This window comes from Labrus mixtus, chromosome 8 (assembly GCF_963584025.1).
Source record: "Labrus mixtus chromosome 8, fLabMix1.1, whole genome shotgun sequence".
Taxonomy (NCBI): Eukaryota; Metazoa; Chordata; class Actinopteri; order Labriformes; family Labridae; genus Labrus; species Labrus mixtus.
In genome coordinates, this window is record NC_083619.1 from 9,354,177 (window position 1) to 9,378,419 (window position 24,243).

At 41.2% G+C, this 24,243-nt stretch overlaps 3 protein-coding genes across 3 annotated transcripts; 1 reads left to right on the plus strand and 2 right to left on the minus strand.

The window, feature by feature from the left end:
• Positions 1-116: 116 nt before the first annotated feature.
• mtf2 (metal response element binding transcription factor 2) lies at positions 117-9,479 on the minus strand. Its single transcript, XM_061043450.1, has 15 exons — positions 9,258-9,479; positions 8,110-8,308; positions 7,588-7,669; positions 6,545-6,655; positions 6,284-6,384; positions 5,839-6,026; positions 5,623-5,718; positions 5,124-5,192; positions 4,815-4,938; positions 4,347-4,414; positions 4,079-4,249; positions 3,771-3,876; positions 3,587-3,645; positions 3,263-3,355; positions 117-2,546 (listed from the first exon to the last, which is right to left on the minus strand). The coding sequence occupies exons 1-15, from the start codon at positions 9,260-9,262 to the stop codon at positions 2,171-2,173; spliced, it is 1,848 nt and encodes a 615-aa protein (XP_060899433.1). The 5' UTR covers positions 9,263-9,479; the 3' UTR covers positions 117-2,170.
• Positions 9,480-10,994: 1,515 nt separating this feature from the next.
• dipk1aa (divergent protein kinase domain 1Aa) lies at positions 10,995-19,676 on the plus strand. The gene is made up of 7 exons (XM_061043474.1): positions 10,995-11,135; positions 11,218-11,320; positions 15,365-15,499; positions 15,740-15,847; positions 15,926-16,102; positions 16,224-16,355; positions 16,905-19,676. Exons 2-7 carry the CDS (start codon positions 11,267-11,269, stop codon positions 17,583-17,585), a joined length of 1,287 nt encoding a protein of 428 aa, XP_060899457.1. The 5' UTR covers positions 10,995-11,135; positions 11,218-11,266; the 3' UTR covers positions 17,586-19,676.
• A 163-nt stretch (positions 19,677-19,839) lies between these two features.
• On the minus strand, positions 19,840-22,497 carry rpl5a (ribosomal protein L5a). The gene is made up of 7 exons (XM_061043494.1): positions 22,343-22,497; positions 22,131-22,246; positions 21,910-22,044; positions 21,576-21,778; positions 20,985-21,162; positions 20,118-20,206; positions 19,840-20,013 (listed from the first exon to the last, which is right to left on the minus strand). Exons 2-7 carry the CDS (start codon positions 22,167-22,169, stop codon positions 19,911-19,913), a joined length of 747 nt encoding a protein of 248 aa, XP_060899477.1. The 5' UTR covers positions 22,170-22,246; positions 22,343-22,497; the 3' UTR covers positions 19,840-19,910.
• Positions 22,498-24,243: the final 1,746 nt, after the last annotated feature.

The window sequence follows — 24,243 nt, forward strand, 5'->3', positions numbered from 1 at the left end:
TGATTGGTAGAAATAAGTGCGGATGACTGTAGCCGCGAACAGTGGCGCTTTCACTGACACTGAAATTAGAAACGCATGTCTTTGACAGAAACAACTTAAGAAATAGGCGACAACAGTTAAAAATATCGGATTTTATTTGTCTTTTTACTAAACAGGTTCAGAAGTAACACGTCAACCTATATCATGATGTATAAAAATGTAATAAGAAGAATCTCAAGGAGACAAAGCAGAGGTTGTGTTCTTTGGCTACAGAAGCCTGCTGAAAGCCAGTGATAGCAACATGTCGTCTTTAACCGGCTGAACAGAAGAGAGAAGCTTCAAACTCAATGTCTACATCCATACAATGAAGAGGTATCAATGTCAAAAAGGTCTGTCCATTTGTACAAAACCACAAACGTCCCATAATACAGATAGCCACACAAACTAAATAATTACCTCTTGTAGTTACATACAGCATATTAGTTTTCCAGTGGTTGTTTTCTGACTCAGTTTGAATAAGCAAGTGTAGCAGTAAAAAATGGACTACAATTTAATGTTGCTTATAGAAAAAAAGAAACATGCATACATACCAGTATGGGGAAAAAGCAATATGAGAAATGCAGCATATTACATTTAAATACTGACCAAAACACAGAATAACTTCTATCAAAACTTCCTGTCAAGCTGCAGATGATGGCCTTTATAATGCAGTGAAGTTCTGGGGCATATCCTGAGTGTGTAGACTACATGACTGTTAAAATCCAAGTGCGTTATGGAATTTAAATTTGTTTGTTTTCACCCATCACATAAACAAAGAAAATACAATAGAGATTAATTATCACATAAGAATGCTGGAACTCCCCATTGTAAAGTCATATGGCCAAATTATACCATTGAACAACATGATCCTGGACTTACTTGCATAGGCAGCAGAAACACAAAAACAAATCTTAATATGAAATGGGTAAATAAACATTAATAATATCAACACTTTATTTATGAATTACTATCAGATAAAGTTAAAACTAAATAGGTCCTTAAAGATTTCAGAGGTTAACAATCATATTATCGATTTCAAACTAAAATTTTGGGACATCTTCTCTTGGGCTTCTGAACATTTATGCAATTAAATTACACTCCTTTTGGAGAGGTTATTTTTTATAATACCACATGTAAGTTTAAACAGTTATGATCAAAGTAAAACAGTACTAAAAAAAAACCCAAAACCTTAACACTTGATGAAAATGCTGCCATGTCTGAACTGAGAAGCTCAAATCATCAGTTTTAAATGAGATGACAGCCTGACGGATTTTTGATATGTGCCATCAATACTACAAAAAAAATAAAATCAGAAATTAGAGACAACTGCCCTGCTGAACAGAAAAAGTCAAATGAGAAAGAAGGTAAGAAATAAATGTAGTTAAAGTCTATATAAAATGAACATTCTCCGCAGCATCTCTTTTGTTTGTAGCTCTTCCTGAACATGAGCACGCTTCCCGAAACACAACTGGCGAATATGTCTGCTCGAGGCAACAAGGGACTCAAAGCTGGGACTAGACAAGGAGGGGACATGGTTGTAAATTAACACATTTGTTTATAAAGAAATTAAAGAATATAAATGTTAACCTAAACACACGTCATTGTTCAATGCATGATGTGAAATTAAAAATACCCCTCTTTCTCTTATCCTCCATGATTCAAAAACGTGATGCCTGACCAACTACATTCGTTCAAAAAGCACATCGTTTCTTACTGAACTGTTCTGGAAATGAAAAGCACATCACTGAATTTAAAATAAAGCACAAATAACAAGTCACTGTAAGCCTTCAGATGCAGTGCAGTGATCAAGCATTTGCCTCTGAAAAATAAAGAATTCTGTCAACTGAAGCAGATATTGAAGCTAGAAGCAGAATAACAAAAATGTTTTCTAATGACATGCTTTCTTCCTTTAGAATGAATAGCTATTTTTTTTACATGAAAAAGACATGTATGCACAAATTAATGATCACCCTGGACTGTAACGACCTAAAAGGCTTTACAGTGAGATTATCAGGCAAGACTTGCTCCTCTCTAAACTAAACAAAAGGCATATATCAGTTAATGCTCTGAACGCCTGCTGTGTTATTTGTCCTCAGCACAGCTGTAAACCTCCTGCAGCCGCTGGTCGGAAATGATGTTGACGATTAGCAGTCTAGGAGGCGGTGACTCCTTCCCACTCCACCAGGTACTGCACCTTGCCGTCCAGAGTGACCCGTCGTGCCAGGACTTTGTACTTTTCCCCACAGGCAAGCCGTCCTGCTGCTCCAAAATAGCTGCTGATGGAGCTCTTGAGGTGGGAGAGCTGGCTGTTGGGGTCCATGCCATGAACTATGTCTGTAGAGTGAAGCCCTGGGAGTGGGCTCAGCACCTCTGTAGCTGATGGGTCTGGGTCAGTGTGGATGGGAGGGGGGATTTCTGGGTTGGGTGGCTGCAGGGCCCGTCGTGGTCGCCCACGTTTTCTTTTTAAGGGTGGAGCAGAAACAGGTATGGTGCTGGCTGTAGTGCGGGTCTTGCTGGAGCTACAGAGGCTGGATGGGGTTTGATAGGGAATAAAAAGAGATTGAAAAACTTTTTTCACTTCATAAAAAAACAACCTGCAGACATGTGAAGCTGTTACACAGGAGGAATTTATTGACAGAAGCATGTCCAGCTCCGCAAAGTTACTATTGGACCTTCTCCCGCTTGACCTTGCTAACAAGATCGCATGCAGCATACTGGTTATGAGTCGTATGGTGAAATAATGTAGCTCCGTTCAATTTGGTACAAATCTCATGCAAGCTATCCCTCTAGCTTATGGTGATATCCAAAGGCAGACAACGCGACTTCTGCTATGCTACACATTTCTGCTGTTACGACTTCCAGGTCAAAGTCATTATGGATGGGAATGTAAATAGTATGGCAAACAAATAAAGGGTATTGGACCTATTGAATGTACAACTTCAGGGTGTTATTGGAGAGTTCTGAGGATACATCTTGAGGAGAAAAGGAATATCTGTACCTCATTTTAGTACAATATTTTGAGATATTTTATAAAATTCAGAAATTTTAACCTCAATGGGACACAGGAGGAAAAGTTCAAGCATCAGCTGTGTACCCTGCACGTCCTTACAAATTGTTGGGCAAATCCATCCATTCCATTGTGACACATGGACCAAAATGTTTGTGGATGTTGGTGTTTCTCTGTCTGTCGGCTGAATAGGGTTACAGGTGTGAGAAAGAAGTAATTGTGCAATAGCAGACATACCTAGACGGTCTTGAAATGCTAGTTGAGGTAGTTTCTGTGGTGCTCAGGGCCCCTATGGATTCCACATCTGAGGACAGCAGAGACCTCTCGTTCCTAGTGATCCGGGTTGGTTGAATGTAAGAAAGGGACAGAAGGATGAAACAAACAAAAATGCTGAAATAATCAGTCGGTTCATGAAACGTCAATCAAATCTTCATGCGTGTTCTTCTGTTCATTTATTGAGAAATGAAAACAGTAATGAGCTGCAGCCCAAGCTGTACCACTGTTACATTTACAGAGAACAAGAGCCACAATTATTTCAGAACAGGTTTGTGCATCACTTACTTGATAGAGGTTAATTGATCCAATGTGTGGGCCTCCAGTGGTAGAGGTTTTCTCATTTCCTGTCAGTAACAAGACAAATTGTAGCGTTTTCAGTGTGTTTCTATTCAATTAAACAGTTTCTCAATATCCCCAGCTACAGAAAAAGTTTGACATTTGTAAGTGTAGAGCTCAGACACACACACACCTGGGATAAGAGTTCAGTGGAGCGTTGTGGTTTAGACAGAGAATGTGCTCCTTGCTTCCTCTTTTTCTTCTTCTTCTCTGTGCCATTGGTTAAAGTACTGCAAGTTCTAGAGCAACAATAACAACATTTCAAAACAGTTACGCAAGTTATGACAGTTGTGTATTAAAAACACAATGATGCATTCACACTTCATGAAACACATCACCAGAACACTGCTTTACATCAATAATTTTACATTTTATCAGTGTCAGGGTATTGTGTCATTAACAATTACTCCATTCATATTTATTTCCTTCCTTTTACCATACCTCATGTCAGATAGGGCTTTGGTGGGCTTGCATCCCTTAATGGTGATCTCATGTGAAGCCCTCTCCATCTCTCTGATGGTTGGCTCATCAGAGTTGGGAGGGGCAGGAGGGAAACGGATTCTCAGTCCAAACAAGTGCTTCTTCTTCTTCACCTCCTTCCCTGACATGAACCTAGAAGAGAGAAAAGTTTCGGGGTTAGAGTCACAGACGGACTCAAGTTAAGAAAAATAAATAGGGATGAACACAAACCGGTGAAGAACAGACTCACATGCTGCTGTTGTTGTTTAATGCCTCCAGAACCCTATCGTATCGCTCTGATCTCCGAGTGTTGGCGAGCTGCAGACACGGGGGAGGGGAGGTCACCAAACAGGAAAAACAGGGTGCAAGGAGAGAAAAAAATATATTTTCAGAAAATCAACATTTCAAAACAGATATTTTGCAGCCTTCAGTAATTTAAAGATATATTAAACCTCTACAACAAGCTTACAATGTGGCTAAGCAGTAACAGTTTTACTGGAGCATTATAATAAGCAGCTACATCTTCAATGGAAACCAGTTTTGTGTATCGTTAATAGTGTTAGCCAAATCTTAAGCATGCGCTCTTAGATATATATATATATATATATATATATAAAAATATGTTTTGCCTTAATGTTCATTGGTAAATGCAAAAAGAAACTTTGAACTTAAGAAATGAAACTAGTGAAATAAATAGAAAGTTATATAGTTTCCTCACCTCCCCCAGCTGCAGCAGCTCCCAGTTATCATTGATGTATACCATCAGGTCCATCTCAGAGTCAAAGTACTTCTTCTTGTGAATCACACTCAGGTTGTACAGGCTCAGGTGTGTGACATCATCCCTAAAGTGATGAGAACACTAAGTTGTGAGAACAGTGGAACTACTGGTGTGAAAAATAAACAAGATACATGTCGGACTGAATCTTATTTTGGGTCCCTGGCATTTGGTGCAATGTACGTATAAAAAAAATAAACCTACTTTGAGAGTATCACATGCTCATTTATTTCATATTAGAGATTCACTCACCAGCAGAGAGAGAGTCTGCTCAGGTACTCTGGTCCCCCGTTGCAAACAGAACAAACGAACAGATAAAACCTAACAATCAAAACAAACACAAAACAACCTCAGCTAAGGTAGTGTAGGGGCAGATGTTAAATGTGGACAGTTTTCTTGGTTTCCAAAAGATTAATATGAGAATAAGAAAGGAAAAGTTACACTGCCTCTAATACAGGATAATGCACCCTGATATATGAACATACAGAGGGGTAAAGAGCACCAACAGAAGTTATTTTAGTCTAAGGTTGTTGGTAGTGATTCTAAGGTCAATACCTTTAACCAGTGAGGATTAATTCATAATGTAGCACAATGCAGAAGCACTTCTGCTACTGATGACCTTGGTTTAATATACTTTGAACACTGATCTAAAGTGGTGGTTAATCTGACCCCTGGCAGCCAATCAGAGGTCTTTTCCACAGACATGGTTTAATTATATTAGTATGAAACATCTACATGGCAGCACTGTCACCTATCTCCGTAGAGCATGGGCATCTGTAAGCAATGAAGACAGGCCTCGTGGAACCACTGCTGACACCTGTCACACTGCAGCATCTTCAGGTACCAGCTACAAGGAGAGAGAAAAGAGAGGAAAGGTCAGCGCTACCCTGTAACGTGAAAAATGTGGTTTTATATATGGGCAAGTTGTGTTACAGAGTTTTTGAGGTCTGGTCTATGTTTTACTCACTCTCCTGGACCTCCACAGTAGCAGTAGCACTTCTGGTTGTTAGTCTTGTGGCCCTGGTCCCACAGCAGATCCTCCAGAGCATAGGGGAAGGACAGGTGCAGCCCCATGTGCTGCTGCTGCTGCTGCTGCTGCTGCTCGTGCTCCGCAAAGCCTTTTGCAGACGCACTCTTCCTGTGTGAACCCCCTCTCTGAAAAACATAAAGACAAAATGCTTGTTGCTTCCCCAGAATAAACTTGTATAAACATATTACAGTATTGACTCCATGATTTATCCTGTAGTTAACCATTTAGTCTCTTGTCTCAGGTTTATTTTAATGCTAAAGCAAACAAAAAACAATAAATCAACGAGTCAGAAATAATAGTCATTAATAATGTAAATACACCTTGTAAAACAACTTTCATACAAAGACATAAATATGTTGTTAAACTCAAAACGAAGCTGTACCTTAGTCATAGAAGCGAGCGCACACTCTGTGCAGAGCCATTTATCATCCGAGTCAATGACACAGGCATCGATGATGGGGGAGTGGCACAGCTGATGGTAGCCTATGTGACAATCGACATATTTACAGGCAGCTTAAGAAAGAGTGAAAGTGCTCATTTTGGAAGAGGAATGAAGAACAGATGGGAATACTTTGTAAAAATAAAAGCAATGCACTTTATTCACTGTGTGATATATGATGATGAGAGAGAGATTCAAATGTACCTTGTCCACACTTGTCACAAATAACAATCTCATTGGGTTCCTCTGAAGTTTCATCCTGGCATATGGAGCACACAATGTCGTCGTCCTCATCATCCTCATCATCTTCATCCCCTGATGAGGACATCAGAAGTGAAAATATTTAGTCACAACTCTTTGACAAGCAGCTGTGTTACAGCCTGGAGTAAAGACAAGCCAGAGACTTAGAAGTGTTTTAACGGTATTGATGCATTTAGATCATCAATTCTAGATTGAATTTCAACCGAATTCCCTCAACCTCAACCTCAAAGGACTTTCAGCAGCACAAAAAGTCATTTGGCATACACAGGAAAGTGTGTAGGCCCAGAAGAGTTAATGGCTATTTCCTTTTGGATTTCTTGTTGCTAATGATGGCATGGTGGGTGCAGAAGACATTATGGACCAGGTAATATTTGGCTTACTTGATAGTTGGCCCTATTATTGAGCCTCATGGCAGAAGAAACTGAGCCTGCTCACACAAATATACATAATAGCACATGATGCTTACAAGAAAGAATTGCTCTAATTGAATTCATGTAATATCAGCACTGATTGTACATCCGCAAAATGTGTTGAAAGTTTTCCTTTAATACTAGGTTGTTGGTTCATGCATTTTGAAAGTACATTTATTCATGATCTCTGATAGGGCAGGGCAAAAAATACCAAGGCTTTTAACTGCCATTAACTTCTAACATCAGCACTACAACACTGAACATGCAGCATGTTGTGCATTGTCATTGATGCTGTACTGTTGCCAGACACCGGGGACAGTTAACTGCCAGCAACAGGAGTAATGAGATAAGCCAGAGGAAGGCAGTCAGGGGTGTGGTAAGCACTATGCTCTCCAAAAATTCCTGCAAATACTTTATTAAACTGTAAAGGAAATATATTTCAGATGCTGCCAGTCAATAGATGATGGCAACTTTTCTTTGTTTTGTTTAAAATTTGCAAATAATCAAGGTCTTCATTCAATAACAAAGACCCAGATATTCCAGAAACATGACCATGTTCAAGTTGTCTGGTCTTACCTGTCTGAATGTCCTTCCACAGCACCCAAGACTTCGACTGATCCTCAAAAACCACAAAGCATCGCTGCTTATCCAGATCTATCTGAAGGAGTAAAAGAAATACATTGAGTTTTCCTAAACATCACAGTGTTTCAAAGCCTTATTACAGGCATCTCACATCAAAAACAACGAATGAAAGGAAACACTGCTCCTGCAAACCACAAGATCAAACATTGTAAGTCACAACTTGGAATTTAGAAAATGGTACTAGAAGGCCTTTTTGCATCCTATGACTTAATCTGCTCAGTGTAAATTGAAGGTTTCTAAAAATAGTTCAAAATAAATTAAATAATTAAATAATAAAAAGCCAAACATTGCTTGACCTGAAGGCCCTCAACAGTGTTAATCCAGTGGGCAGTTTGACCATGCCAGAAATCCTATCAAGGGTGCCAAATTCCAGCTTTTTCAGTAATTATCCTTCGGATCAGAAGTACTGTGACTGAAAGCTCATAGTGCCAAAATGACTCTCCCTCTCACACTAACCTTTGTGATAGTCCCCAAGTAGAACAAGCCATCTGACCATCGGGCCAAGACGTCCTGTCCCTCTGTAAACCTGTCCGACATGCTGTCCTCTCCATACTCTCCCCTCAAAGAGAGGCGAGTGGGGGACAAGGACGGGGCCTGCTGCTGCTGTGGTTGAGCTCTGTGATGGACAGACAGGTGATCCACAACCCCTGAGTCTCTGAAAAACAGGTAGAAAGGATAAGAAAACCACAGGTACAGACATGTATTTACAAAAGCATGGGTACAAAGTTAAATTCAGAATAACTGCAATAAGAGCATTTTCTCCACAGTAACATTCCCAATGGACTGGGGTCTTTTCACCAACAACATAAAACTAATGTTTAGAATCACGGCCAGTTTTTCACACAATCCTCTGGGCTTTTATAAACAGTAGCAGTGGAATTACTTTTGTTACAGATACCAGCTGAAAGTATCATAATTCAACCTTATACCTGTGCATTCCTACTCAAATACCGTCCTGTATGTCTTATAGTAATGTTTAATACAAAGTGCACAATGTATGGTTTTACATAAGGTTTTCAAACAATGGCTGACCATGAAACACATGCCATTTCCGCTCCACTGGACACAAACAACAGGTGATTATGCTCATAATTAGTGCTAATTGGTAATTAACTACAGCCACGCAGTCATTAAAATAACTGCACAAACTAACCTGTCAAATACTAAATTAAAGGCGAAAGTTACAATCAATCTTCAACAGCTTCATATAAACTAATTAAAGAATGTGAGTGACAGTTTTAATAGAAAGTCAGTATTTGGTGTTGTTACGTTTAGCTGCACAGTAAAAGTACTGAAGCCATGTTATTCATCATATTTGAGTTGTTTGTGGTCTTTTAGCCCCCTGCCCGTCAGTCTGGGATTCCCTTTGTTCGGATACTGAGTGAGCCTCGTCATTACTCGTCACTTCAGATGAAGAGTGCACTAAAGACAACACAAACAAGTTAAATTCATTATATTAGAAACAACGAGCAGACAAGTTAAAGTGTGTATAATCCTATTCTTTATGCAGAGCCGCTGACTCCGGACAGGTCGCTGACTGCCGGACCCCCCCCCCCCCCCCCCACACACCCCCCCACGGGAGGAAAACATCATGACAACAATACCTCATTCGGTCACCTCCGCTTTTACAGATGACCCGCACAACAAAAAAATAAAAGGTTTATGGGTGTCCGCTGTTTTCCCGTTTCTTCTGTGGTTACGTGTTATTTCAAAGTGTATCGCGGAAACTAGCGGAGCTGCTGCCTCTCTCAGAAAATAACAAACGGTTCATTTTCCCCCAACACGTTCGCCATTTTGGTTTCCCGCTGATGATCCGCTGATGCATTGTGGGAACACGCCTGCTGCTCTGTTCATCTTTTTTCAAACATTCAAAATTGTAGGCAGGGCATTTACTGAGCAGTGTATATCCGCCCCTTAAAGTAGTATGGTACTTTATACTATGACTTTTTACCGTCAAACATGGCATATTTCTGCGTCTCTGTTAGTGTGGATTATGCCCACATAAAACTACATTATTAGCATTATCACATAACTGCGTGACATTGCTGTAAATGCCGCTTTTATTTATTAAAAAACATTCAAAGTATTTTTCGGTCAAGTTGACAAAGTGTGTGCTACAACATCAGGAGGAGATGTTGACAGGTCAGTTTAGTGTTTAAGGTGTTCTGACCGGAAGTACTATTCACCTTCTACCGTCTTTTATTTTCCAAAGGTGTGCAGAGGAAATGTGCACATCAAGAATTACATGCATCTCGCGGGAGCGCGCACCGCTCATTGATCCATGGTAATATCTAGTTATAAAACGATATATCTTCTTTTTAGGGGGGATTGATCAATAATGACACATAATCCGACGTCTAGAAACGTTTAGAAACACTTTGTGACTTGGTTTTAAATGCGATGAAAAACAAACTTGATAAATTCAATTGAACTACTCGGAGCTGGATGGTTAATTGTTTATTTTTTTTTGGCCTGGCTGGCATATATCAACACATTGGAGGAGGCTAAGCAAACATATGTTAATAAAACAAATGGAAATAATGTTCCCATGTGGATTAATTAGTCTGTGGGTATGTTTTTATATTACTAAAATAATAATTCTAGAGTTTGGCATTTTTCCGCATAAAAAAACAGTATTTTTAACTCAAAAACATAGAAAGCTTCTTCTGCTGAGTCTATAAAGATGAGATAAGATAAAATATGTTTATTGTCACTGTACAAGTACAACAAAATATTGTTGGAGCAAGCCTGTAGATGCCTAATATCAGAAATATACAAATACTAAAACCAAATATTCAAATAAGAAATACAATTAAATAATATGATATAGTATACAATATACAATTAATTTGCAGGTGACAGGTATAGAATAAATATATTGCACTTAGTTATACAGGACTCCAGTGGGTATTTTGAGAGTCGGGGGGGCTCTGAGTCCAGGGAGAGGGAGCTTCAGTGTGGTGCAGAGATTTAACAATTTAACAATTTAACACAGTGTTTGTAAATTACAGAAATACGATTATTTCTCATCACCGACTAAACCCCCCTTTTGTTTAAAAATATATATTGCCGTAGATAGCACGATCATGAGGTGCGCAATCCCGCGAGGTGCATGTGGGAATGGTTTTCTCTGCCCGACACCGGAAGTCTGTGTACCTCACGCCTGCTAGCTTCGGAGTAACATAACCACACAATATTTAAAATGAATTGTTTATTGAGCGTAAACTGTCCACCATCAGTCACTTATTTTGTCAGTATTGTCAAGTGCCTGAAATTAAAAAAAACTGTATATTTCTAAACGTACAATTTACGCATGCGCGGTAATCGTCCTTTTTTTTCCAGCTTGAGGAGGTATGTTGCCTGGGTTGAAAATCGGCAGCTGCTGCAAAGAGCTGAGGCGCAGGCGAAGTGCAATGTGACCGATTCATAGGAACTAAACAGAACGACAATCCGGGATCGTAGTGGATCGTAGTGAGGCTGAGGTCTGAAAACATGAAGTCATTTCCTCTGGCTCTGTAAACCGCTTGGTTTCATGTGGCAGACGCTTACCCCCCGTGTGTTTAGGATGATCTCCCGCAGCCAGGTCCACGTATTGAGATGATCTATTTCTGTGATGGCGAAGGGTCTGTTTCCTCGGGCCTGGGTGAAAAAGTCTTTCTACTTCCAGGTAATGTTATTGCTCGATAGTTTGTCATTAAAGGGAATTAATTCCACATACTACTTTGTTAAAACTGACTGTTGTCCTGTGTATACTGGGGGGGGGGGGGGGGGGGGGGGGGGGGGTCCTCATGGTGTCACATCATACTGACAAGTGGCTGTTAACATGTACCTGGTCAGGCTGCTGTCATAGCTATCATATCATGAGCAAATTGAAAATACCTGAGGAATGTGACTGCTGATGGAAGATTAAGTAGAAAGTGTCTCTGCTGGTCCACAATGGTTATGAAAGAGCAGACCACAAGCCCCCTACCACTAAGTGTGCGTACAAAATGTGAAGAGATATTGGTAAACCATGCCAGGCTTTATCTCCAAGGGCCGGGAAGTATAGTCTCTTCATCTCACTTAATTAGAAGTTTTTTTTCTCCTTATCATTAGACTGAAAAAGATAGTCTTTAATTTGAGGAACACAGCTGTGTTACCACATCAGTTGTGCCACAGCGGCATTCATACTTTTGATAATGTGGTTGAACCTCCTGATTTGGATACCAGTGGCTTGCAGCCAGATACTACTCACAGTACAGACAGGATTTAATACAGGGTGCTAAAGGCTCTAGGAAGAGTAAATATATTGCTTCCTTATGAATAGCAGTGTAAGTTTATCACAGCTGTGCGTAGATTACAGTCTGCTGGCTAAAGTCCTCTGACAGTGTAATGTTCAGGAGGTGTATTGTAATGGCCAAGCTAATTTAATCAACTTTGGATAATATTTAACTTTACTGGCCAATGTTTCCTGGGGCCTCTAGGACTGGTTTACACATTCAGGCTGCACTTCATCCTGTCCTTGTTAAAATAGCTCCCTCCCCATATGACCCACACTAAAACTTAGACAAACAACACTGTGTGCATGAGAGGTTTCTTATGTTCTCTTTAGGAGTAAGCAAAGGTTATATCTGGTGTATGTTTACGAGTACTGTGTTGTGTACTCAGGGCTCCTTGTGTGCTCTTGTTTTGGTAAAGAGTTTGTATTATAAGGAGAGAGGACAGATCTTCCAAATAAATGTTTTGGGCTTGAATGAACATGGACTTTTTCTACTTGAACTGAAAAAGACTTTACATCAGTATGAACAAACAGATACGAAGAAGACTTCTTTCTTATACAAAAACTGCATTTGCTTTCCTGTAAAAACAAAATAATAGAATTTCTAAATATCCTCAAGCATTGTTTCTGCCTAATTAGTTATGTAAACAAGTTTTTATTGGGGGAAAAAACAAGCAACAAACTGTGGCTAATACCAAGTCTAGAAATGTGTGTCCTGTTAGGACACCTGCTGGTTTGCAGTGATAGCACAAAGTTCAAGGTGTTGCAGAGGTCTGTTGGAGGACATTGTGTCTGCTTTGCATCAAGTCTCTCTGTTCTCGGTTTCAGAATCATTTGGATGCCTTTGCATGCATTAAATCAGGGACAGAGAGACTGTGGAGTGACATGATGGAAAGGGGTCACGGGTCAGATTTGAGCCCAAGCCGCCCGCTTGGAGGACCGCAGCCTCCACACATGGGGTGCAGGCACTAACCACTAGGCTACCAGAGCCCCAAGGGAGTCATAGGTTTTATTGTTATCCAGGTAACTCGGTGAACCTGTTTCTGGGAGTATTCCATTCGTTGAAGTAATACCTAAATATCTACTGGACTTAAGTAGAACACACGTTTATTTTTTTCATTTTAAAAACGCTTTGAAGATCAAAACACCATATGAAACAAAGTTTATTATGGTGGTTATTTTGCATCCTGTCTGTTCGGTCTCTTTGATACCAACACTACACTTTTCAGTTCTGTAGTCTTAGGCAGGTATTCATGAATCTGTATCCACTTTGGGAGGGTATAAAATCTATCATCGGTGCAGTGGTCTACTTGGACGGTGACATCTGGACTGCTAACAAGACGACAAACTGATGAGGACAGTCCTGAGGAGTTCTGAGGACTGTAGAGGAAGGAGGAGATAAAATGGTGGCCATTGTGGCTCACCGCTCCAAATCCTAACATGTGTATGAAAATCTTCTACTGTTGGACTCCATAAGCAGCCAACACTTGATGAGAGTTTACACTGTGTAACTGTATCAGAGCGTTGACAGCTGGGAACCCTACAGTCTGCACTCCAGGGTTTTGTACTGTGTGACTGCAGTTAGTGCAGTTTCCCTGCCTGTGCCACTCACGACCCACTCACCTCCTGAGCAGTAGCACATAAAACCAAACAGAACTGTGTAAGAGTGTATACATCTTTATGTCATATTAAGCATTTTCATAAGGTGGAATACGTTCTTTTCAACCTTATTCCATTTTAGTTTAGTATCTTTTAACACAGTTCAACGTTTAAGGCCATTTGCAACCGTTTCAACATTTTCTTAATGATGTAAATACATTTACAGACACGACAGTTGCTTATATAAACAAGGATAAAGTCCTTTCACTCTCAGGTTTCACTTCTTTATCTCCCAGGCCTCATCGTGTGTCTGCATGGACAGAGAATGTGCACACATTACCCGTCCATCCTCCCACCGTCCTGTCTTGTGTGTGTTTCCATGCATGTTTTCTATGCACAGTTCCGACAGCGTTAGACATGCAGATAGGAGGAGTCAGATCTGATAGTGGTGTGTAGCTGCTTTCTACTCCCCTGATACCTCCTCTTCCCTCCCTGGAGGCCCACTATCTGTTTGTTCATCTCTGCAGGACGCTGAGAGTTTGAAATCCAGGCAGCTTTTTTCCAGAGGAGACTACATCTCTAACATAAAGCTGCTGCCCCTTTGATACTTTGGTGAAATGCACCGGAGGGAAAACAAGGGGGATGGACTATTATGGTTTTCCTGTGTCTCTTGTGTCCCTTGTGTGGCTCTGTGAAGCTCACATATGGGGATATGTGTTGCAATATCTTGTGTGAGAAAATTCCATACAATTAAACCCAAGACCTCACTAACGTTTTTTTTATTTATCTTGTGCGCAAAACCCACAAAGAAGTCACATGCTTTAATCCTAAATAGACTCCTAGATTAGACTGTGTCTACAAATAAAAGTAATATCAGCACATCAAAGATAATACAAGAAGACGGCTCTCTTTTGCTCGGTCCCTGCCTCGCTGGGTGCATGTTGGGATTTTGGATCTGTGCTGGAGCTGATTCTAGAGGAACAGTACAGCATACTGCCAAAATACACTCGACATAAGCTCCTGATGCCATGTGATCAGAGCGCGAATCAAAATCACTTTATCCTCACAAGTGCGTTTGCAGTGCTTTGAGGGAGAAAAAAAAGTCAAGTCACTCAGTGTTGCTGACATAGCAAATGTGACCTACATTCTTCTCACTTTTCCACCGTGCTTTTCCACATTTTTTTTTCTTTACTAGATTCCTTTGCAGGAAGCTCTTCAGCTAATTGTTTTGTTAAAGGGTTTTCAGCTATTGCAGAACCTATCTAATATGAACATTTGATTTAGAGTGTGCATGCATATGTGTCTTCTTCTTTTCGTTTTGATGATGTTTTCTTGCCTTAACATGTCCCGGACACACTTCCACTCTCCTGGAGTGAAGAATGATCTGCTTATATTGTTATAAATATGCTACTGACTGCATTTAACCAGCAAAATATCACAAACAATAGGACTTCTGTATTGTGAGACATGTGACTCATCCTGTGACACTGGAGGTAATTGGATTTTATATTTTAACACGCCATAGCCAGAATGGCGTGGCACGCTGGAACAACTGGATCTGTACCTCGAAACCCCAAAGTCCAGCTTTATGAGCCTTTGTAGCACATGACGAGGAATGAACCAGTCAGAAGCTTGTTATCGGACACCTCCACGCTGTAACCATGGTAAAGAGATCAGGTTTGACTGGGAAGGCTTGTTTGGATCTACAACATTTCTGTGTAACGTTGATACAGGCAGGACATCTCCGTCTGGATACACAGATGGGAAAAAATAAACATTTTAATGATGGCGTATCAGGTATGTTGTCAGGATTAAGACTTTCTGGTTCTGCTCTCTCTCTTTCTCTCTCTCTAGGCTCGGATCTCGTTTGTGCGGGTGAAGTATCTGTTCCTCACATGGCTGACGGTGCTGGTGGGGAGCTGGGTGATCTACGTGCAATACTCCACCTACACAGAGCTGTGCAGAGGACACGAGTGCAGGAACGCCATTGTGAGTGATGGCTTTGTTTGTATGGAGAATGATTTGTTTAATTTACTTTTACGGTCACCGCTTTGTGAGCCTCACACGGCCTTATTTTGCATCAAGGTCAGATTTTAGAGGTTATTGTCTTGTTCAAACTCGACTGCACCACTAGATAAAAACTGTTTCTTTGTTCTGTTTTGAAGATTCATTCAAGTTTTTCTTTGCTTGCTGACATAATGGACATGACATGTTTTCTATTTCTTAAAGTGTGATAAGTACAAGAAGGGAATCATCGATGGCTCTGCCTGCAGCAGTCTGTGTGACAAACAAACACTCTACCTTAGCAGGTGTCTCTCAGCGCTGCCAAATAACCAGGTAAGAAAAACGTCACCATTTCAGTTTCAAATAGAGCGTTTAGCCCGCTCAATGTTGTTTCCACTGGCCGCCTGCCAGGTTTACACAGGAAGCTGGGGAGACCGTGATGGGATCATCCGCTGCAAGTTGGGGGAGGTGGTGCACTACGAGCTGGGCGAGGAGCCGGAGCCGCGGAGGGAAGCCCCCGTGTTCGACAAACCCACCCGAGGAACATCGGTGGAGAAGTTTAGAGAGATGGTCTTTAATCACCTCAAGGTAAAAGATTGAGACGCACAGGTTCAGCTGGAAGCAGGAAGTGTACTCTGTGGTGGGAGGGACTGAAGACGTACAACCTTTTTTTAAAAAAACTCTTTGTCCCTTCTTACATTTCGCTCAGTCCAAGCTCGGAGAGCAGGCTAACCTCGCCAGCCTCGTCAACCAGATCCTCTCTGTCGCTGATGGCAACAAAGATGGACGGGTGTCCCTGCCAGAAGCCCGCTCGACGTGGGCCCTGCTGCAGATGCATGAGGTATAACGACAAGACACTGAACAACAAAATGAACAACTGTTCTTACCTGCTCAACTTAATGTGTTGTTTTTATGTTAGAGATGTTCTGATACTCAGACTCCCACACATGCCAAGGTGGCTTTCCCTTCTATTACCACTGCCATTTAAAAAATATACACATCATTATTTTAAGCAGCAGTTTGCTTTGGGGCCCTCCTGTGATCCTGTGTCTAATGTAGTGTCACAGAAACGTTTTACTTGAATCAGTTTGATCGGTGTTATTTCCTGTTTTTCTTTTCTAAACTTTGACTTTAAAAAATGGTCTAAAAATGTGCTTCACACTCTGCATTAGCAACACACTGCTATATGGACAGAAGATGCATTTGCTTATTAATTATTGGATTGGATTAGTGCATTATCTTGATTACTCACATAAACTGCATTTCAGGCTGTACCACAGGTATTTATCAGAACAAACTCTAACTGTGTAATCTTTCAGTGTTGATGTCAACATTAGATCATCTCCCCTTTCGGCTCTGTGGTGAGACAGATTTGTGCTTTGTCTTGGAGGTACTGCTGGGCCTGCTGCTCCAGGACCGTGGACACACTCCTCGTTTCCTGGGTTACTGTGGGGACTTGTACATGACAGAGCGAGTCCACTACGGGCCCCTGTATGGTCTGTCCCTGCCCTGGCCGCTGGTATCGTGGGTGCCCAACGGCGTGCAGCGCACCATGGATCAGTGGTTCACCCCCTCGTGGCCTCGTAAAGCTAAGATCTCCATGGGGCTGCTGGAGCTGGTGGAGGACATCTTCCACGGCACCTACGGCAGCTTCCTGATCTGTGACCTCGCAGCCGCTCACTTTGGTTACACCGACCGCCACGAGATCCGTCTAACCAACCCACAAGCGGTGGTACCTGAGGACGAGTTCAGGCGCTCCATGCGGGCGATGAAGTGCGAGTCAGATGCTGACTGTGTGTACGGGGTGGACTGCCGAACGTCATGTGACGTGGCAGAGAAACGCTGCAGGGAGGAACCGGTTCAGCCAAACCTAGCGAAGGCTTGCGGTACATTGAAGGACTACATCCTGCGGGGGGCGCCGTCAGGGCTGAGGGAGGAGCTGGAGAGGCAGCTGTATGCCTGTATGGCTCTGAAGGGGAACGCTGGACAGATGAACATGGAGCACTCACTCATCCTCAACAACCTGAAGGCTCTGCTGTGGAGACAGATCTCACACACCAAGGACTCGTGAGGACAGGTAGTCCCCTGAAATCAGGCCAGTCAGTTTCCTCACAGGGGAGCTGAGGATTCAAGATGCTGTGATTTAATATAGCAAATATAATGACGTTTTTTTTTTTTTTTTAGCAACTCGTAACACTTATGTCAGACTGAAGGAGATTCTACCTCCTGTTTTCTGAAGCTTGAGGCCTGGAAAATGTGAGAATACGTTCAGATTGAAGACTGAAATGAACTGAATGATTGCATGTTTCCATCAGCTGCACTTAAAATAGGCAACCACCACATCGTGTTGCATTGTATTGTTCACCACAGAGGAATGTTAGAAGGGCACTGCTGGAAAAACAAAAACGACCTGTAAACAGATTTTAACGTTGTTAGTCTCAAGAGCTGCTTTTGCCACGAGATGTTGCTGATGGGCTCACGAGGTCATTGAAGAGGTGTCTGCTGTTTAGATTTCAAAATCTGTTCATGGTGATATTCTATATTTGTTTTATCTGATGAAAAGACAAAAAAAGAAAAATAGCCGTGTGTTAGTTCAGCTCTCAGATCCTGCGAGCTCTCGTGTGCTCCTGAGAAAGTCCTGTTGTCCTCGAGGTGGGAGCGTTGATAGTGCTCCGGGACGTTCTTGAAAAGTGAGCTGAAAAGATAGGATTTATCTGACTTCCTTGACAGACTAAATATTCCTCCAGGTGTCTGGTTATCAGACTAAAACCATTTATTTTCAAACTAATCTAGATCACCTGGACAGAAGTTATAACGGCGCATCTTTTAGTAAACATTGGCGCGGGAAAAAATATTATTTAATGATGAAATGAGGTTTTCTAGTGTTTCACACTTTCTTTTTGTCTGGGGTGTTTGTGAATTCTCCCAGTACGTTACACAGATTTTACAGTGATGTGAATTTTTTAAGTAGTCAACCATAATTACACAACAATCCTCTGGGCCTACTCATGATGTAAATATTTGAACAAAATTATTTTTCTGTTTAGGAAAAAGGTGAAATAAAATCCTTAAACAGCAGGGCACTTCAGTTCAACCCGCAGTGAAATGTGCATTGGACAGAGGTGGCCTCCACCTGCACATCTACACTCACTGAAAGCACCAGCTTTTGTGTTTAAAGTAACAAGATGTGTAGGTGTGATCTCCTCAAAATAATCAATGTTGTTCACGACAATGAAGAAAGATTTGACCTGAAGGAACAAGATTCAACTTAATACAGTTTTGGAACAACTTGTTATTAATTGAAGGAGGGAAACGTTTACTCACCGCACATGAAGAGAACTTGTTGTGGGTCTTGTCAGGGCTTTAGTTTGACAATAAGCAAAATATAGAACATCACCAGACGTAACCTTTAACAAGTACAAATGAGTGGTTAATTAAAGGACAAGGTTTCAATGAGTGAAGTTTTTACCATCACTGCCTCTATACAGAATCAAGAGACTTTTATTATGAACGCCATGGAGCTCTGAGCGTTCTGAAGGCTTGTGGTGGCTGTCACTCATCCTCATGATAAAACTGAAGATACAAAGTGGACACTGTGATATTTGTCAGTGTTTCACAGAGGTCATATAATGTCTGATTTGTCTGTGTTTATCAGTCTGCTGTAGGTTCTCCATCTGCAACTCTGCCGACATCATTAATGCTGCTTCAGTGACACCAAAAGTTGTGTTGCATATTTGACTTGCTTTGTGAAAGTTATCAACTCCTCGAAAAAGGAGTTTTTCTTCAGCGTGCTGTATCACAATATATTTTGAGTGTATGTTCTCAGTGCCATAGAATCATGCTGATGTCATTTTTTGAATGTTAACCACCTTTGATGGTGGAGATGTCGATCTATTCTCGTGGTCACATTTGAATGCTTTACATGGATTCTTTTCCATAATCCCTTCCACACATTGCTGTTGTGAAGTAACTGTGACGGAGTCAACAACACGACTCATCTGACCAACTACAAAATGCTTTCCAGAACAGACGTGACCTGTGAAGCATGTCAAGCTTGTGGTCGATGCTGCTGTTTGAATTTTGAAAATATGAAAAATGTTTACTTATTGAAGAAACCAGCATGATTTTGCACAATTAAAAACTACACACCACTTCACTGTAACCCGTCCTGTGTGCTCCGCCCCTTTTTTATTTGCTAATACATGATCAAACTTTTTAATGTGGATTAAATATCTGCAAATATTCTTTCAACACTGACTACCTTTTACAAAGTATACACAACCACTCCACATACAAAAATCAAGACCGGACTAACAGATGAAAGCTTGAGTTTGAAATAAATTTATTTGTCTGTAATGTGTGTTGTGTATGGCAGCAGAGCGCTGTGGCGAGTCCCCTAACCGTCCCCTGCTTCTTGTTCTTGTGCTCGTAAGAAGCTGGCCTTCTTCTGAGCGACGCGGTCCTTCCTCTGTGCCAGAGATAACTTGGCGCGATTCCACCTGTCCGGAAAGAGACACAAACACAACTCCATTAACATTCACCACTGTTTGTCCGCTCTGCACTGGGAACCTCAACAATCACAAAATGAGAATTAGGAACCCACCTCTTCTTTTTGATGTCTTTTTTGAGTTTCTTTTCGTGGACGGGGTTCGCTCTGATGGCGGCGTGTGCTTTTTTGTACATTTCTTCTACCTGAAACACAAAAACACAATATGCATTAAAGCATCATACGTAGGACTGTTAGTTATGCCCAAAGAGTTTTGTTGCTTTTTTTAAAGCCCATCTTCTAACAGTTATAAACTCAACACTGTGACAGTGACGGGCGTTTGCTCGGGTTCCTCTTGCTTCTCTCAGCCCCGTCTTGAAAGGACAGTGAACATCAGCTAATGCAAATGAAGGACCAACTACATTTTGCTCAGCATGCTTTTATCATCATCAAGAAGCAGAAGAAGAACCCACGCACACCAGAGTTAAGACTACTGATAAAGAAACACTGCGCTTCAACATTTTGTACATGGTGAACCAGCAGACAACTGGCAGTGACCACCTGTGTTATTAACTAAGTATACCTGCTCACCTGAACGCTTCACAAATAATGTGTCAGTGCTCTCTGGTGGACAAAATATGTAATTGAGACTCTGGTTTCATCTGGCTGTAGAAGTGCACTGATAGAAACTTTGCCCTTTATTAATCTGAATTTAAAGATAACAGCTTTCTTGTTCTATATTAACTTTGCAGAAAGAAGTCACTACACTCTGAACACTGACGGGATATTTTACTGAAAAGGAAAGAAGATTTCTCTGGACTCTGAGGGATGATTGAACTATTCTGAAGGCAGGAATCATTACACAAAGTGTAATTAAAGATGAGCTGAATTAAGGAAATCTAGCCATAACATTGGATGATGCAGCATGTGTTTCCAGATGTGGTTTATTATATTCTCATTGTTATTTCCTGTCTGTGTTCTTACTGTATCTGGCGTGACTCCGTTCTTGACAAAGCGGGAGAACTGTTTCTTGTAGGCGTCCTCGTCCTCCTCCATCAGATACGACATGTAGTCTGCCACGTTCATGCCCATGATGTGTTTTCGATGCACCTCTGCGTTAAACTCTTTGCTCTCCACGTCGTAACCGGGGAAACGTTTCATACTAGAAACAAAAAGGAGAGCACAGATGAGGATTATTACAAAAAACAAAATCCAAGAATTACCCAGACATTTGGTACCATTTCTGAAGTTTTTTTTCTTCATTGTAATCAAATTCTTTTTTTTTTTTCAACAAAATCATGGAGGTTAACGGGCGTTTGCTTTGGTTTATTTTGCTTCTCTCAGCCCCGTCTTGAAAGGACAGTGAACATCAGCTAATGCAAATGAAGGACCAACTACATTTTGCTCAGCATGCTTTTATCATCATCAAGAAGCAAAGAAGTCCCCGCAAATACACCCAGAATAAATATCTCCAAAATAAGCTAAAATGTGCAGAAAGGGAATCTTTATCTTATAAGACCCTTAGAGAAATGCTTGCAACGTGAGTTAGTGGTGTACTCCTCTTAACACACTGACCTGTGAGGGATAGCCAGTCCTCCGTCTACAGCCCCCTTTAGCGCACCGAACACCTTGTTCCCCGTGGTTGTTCTGGCCAGGCCTGCATCGAGGTAACAGGTGAAGGCGCCCGGCTGTCCATCTATGCTCTCAATGTTATACTCATCTCCTGTCACCTCCACCTGGCCCTCGTACACCTGGTCCATGCCAAACTTGTGCAGCAACTAGAAGGAGTGATGAAAGAAAAGTCAGAAAACACTTGACAAATCTGCTCCAGCAGATAACACACATCACCATCTGAAACTTTCTGTGTGTGTGTGTGTGTGTGTGTGTGTGTGTGTGTTTTCGCCCTTACCCGTCGAGCCAGCAGCAGTCCAGTGCAGTAGGCCGCAGCATAGTTAGTAAGGCCAACCGTGATACCATATTTGGACAGCTCGTGAGAGTAAGCAGCACACACAATCTGGTCTCCTTCGATCTTTGCATAGGCAATCTGGCACAGACAACGACAGAGAGATGGTGAATAAGGCCATTTTCAACATGTGATGACGGGTTTCTTTTAGTCTCCCACTCACTGACCTGGCAGCAGATGTCCCTGTTTGAGAACCTGACAATCATCCTGTACTTTGGGGTGTTGTACTTGTTCTTGTCCTGCACAACCAGCCGCTTGCGTGCAAAGAAGTCAGTTTTCCCCTCTGTGGAGAAGAAAAGAGTGGGAACAGTGTTTTAACACATCTGATAAGAGAGCTTGGATTAGTAATGAAAGCAGATCATTAAATATGTCGTCTCACCTCTTCTTCTCCTGAATTTGACTTCATATCTCTTGAAGTAGGCCTTGTTCTTCACCACTTTGACGAAACCCTGAGAGGAAGAGCAGAGTCACTATGTTACCACGCTGAGCTGTAGCAGAAAGGGAGCACAGTAAAACGTACTAAAACAAAAGATAAATGTCAAGTATAGAGCACCTATCATCAATGGCAATATCATATAAAAGAGTCTCGGTGTCCCGCAGGTCAGCTGAGGTTTCATCAGCCATGGAGGCGCCACGCTGGAGCTCAGAGACTCACTGCCACCGAACCACCGCAAACATCCACAAACATCTGACCCCGACACCGCCGGAAGCATCTTTCTATCAACAACCACATCAATACACACTCCGACTATTCCAACAGAATAAATATCACAGGACTTTACTCACCATTTTTGTGGATTTTGCCCCTCTTCCCTCAAAACTCGGAAACTGTCTGCTGCTGTAAAGGCAATCTGACCATGCTACTGCACTGTAACAGGATGTGCCATCAGAAGCAGCGCCCCCTGCTGCACCGGATGAGCATAACACGTATGAACCGACAGGGGGCAGCAGCGACACGGACACAGCTTCACTCTGCTTCTTTCACAGTGATTTGTTTCTTTAGATAAAGCTTGACCAAAAAAAAAAACGTTATTATGCACGAAGTTTATTTGTTAACGAAACATATATGATAGAGTAAGGGTAAATAGTGCAATATTACATGTTCAGAAAGACCAGTGAGATATTTGACAACATATGTGAAGTAAGCATCCTATATAGGCTATGACCTATCGCTGCTCTGTTTTAACATGCCTCCTGTTTCTACATAGTTCTGTCACTCACCTGCCCAGGTAAAGGACTACAGTTGAACATTAGCCAAACTGGCCCATTACAGAAATGTTATGACATGCTTTGTTCCTGTAATTGTAAACTGTCTAAATAAACTGAAAAAATAAATGTCCCTCGTTTCATAATAAACTGTTAAAATCAAATGAAAGTAACACTGGATTAAAATCATTGGATTATAATCCCTCCCAGGTTCATTATTATCAGAATATTTGGTGGTTTTGTTTTATTTCAACATTAAAGGTGAGACCTGCACAGTCACAAGTCCCTGCAGGTCTGACTTATAAATCCAACTGATTTAAGGGGACTTCAATGCATTACATAGATATGATACAACATATAACATAAATACTTAAATGTAACTTTGCTATATTCATTCCTCAATAGTTTTTTGAAAAACAAAAAGTCCTTGCCGTCAGTCAGTTTTTAGGTTCATCTTAATTTTTAGTGGTTAGAACCACAGGGTGGGAGATGATGAGAGCTGCATGCTTTCAGATACCTGACACACTCTGTGACACTTTGTTAAGGCCAGCTTTGTTGATGTGTCATCCAAACCTATTGTGAAATCATACTCAACAATATGATAACGATTTAGGCAGTAACGTCTGTATGTTGAAATCTCTGAAGCTTGGTTAGGTGAAGTCTTGAGTTCATTCTAAAGAAGTCCGTGTTTTTGAAACCTTGTTTCCCAGACTTAAAATTGATCTTTGTCCTCTAAAATGAAAGATGTTTAAACAATATGACGATAATTTACTTTTAAAAAGCTACGACCTACATCCTGTTTTTTTGTTTGGCTTGTTGTTTAGTACAATTTTATTTTTTCACATTTCTACCATAGAAGTTGGCCAACATAATATGTTACACAGTATATAACTATTCCAATATAATCTTTATTTTCCACTTTTTTGTGAAACAATATTCATTGGACTTTCACAGTATAAGCAGAACTTGGAAAACTGTCATAACAGTATGAGTAGGCCTAATGTATCAACATTCAGCAACGGCTAGTAAGTGTGACACAAATAACCAAAAACGTGTCATTCACTCTCACGACAT

Excerpts from the sequence above, each read along its gene's own strand:
- mtf2 (XM_061043450.1), bottom strand. Across the intron at positions 5,719-5,838 it reads TACTGTGGAGGTCCAGGAGA|CTGGTACCTGAAGATGCTGC; the intron begins GTGAGTAAAACA and ends CTCTCCTTGTAG. Across the intron at positions 3,356-3,586 it reads GATCAATTAACCTCTATCAA|GAACGAGAGGTCTCTGCTGT; the intron begins GTAAGTGATGCA and ends CCGGATCACTAG.
- dipk1aa (XM_061043474.1), top strand. The coding sequence starts at position 11,267 with ATGGCGAAGGGTCTGTTTCCTCGGGCCTGGGTGAAAAAGTCTTTCTAC. Across the intron at positions 15,500-15,739 it reads ACGAGTGCAGGAACGCCATT|TGTGATAAGTACAAGAAGGG; the intron begins GTGAGTGATGGC and ends TATTTCTTAAAG. Across the intron at positions 15,848-15,925 it reads CAGCGCTGCCAAATAACCAG|GTTTACACAGGAAGCTGGGG; the intron begins GTAAGAAAAACG and ends GCCGCCTGCCAG.
- rpl5a (XM_061043494.1), bottom strand. The coding sequence starts at position 22,169 with ATGATTGTCAGGTTCTCAAACAGGGACATCTGCTGCCAG. Across the intron at positions 20,207-20,984 it reads ACGGAGTCACGCCAGATACA|GTAGAAGAAATGTACAAAAA; the intron begins GTAAGAACACAG and ends TTTGTGTTTCAG. Across the intron at positions 20,014-20,117 it reads AAAGACATCAAAAAGAAGAG|GTGGAATCGCGCCAAGTTAT; the intron begins GTGGGTTCCTAA and ends CTTTCCGGACAG.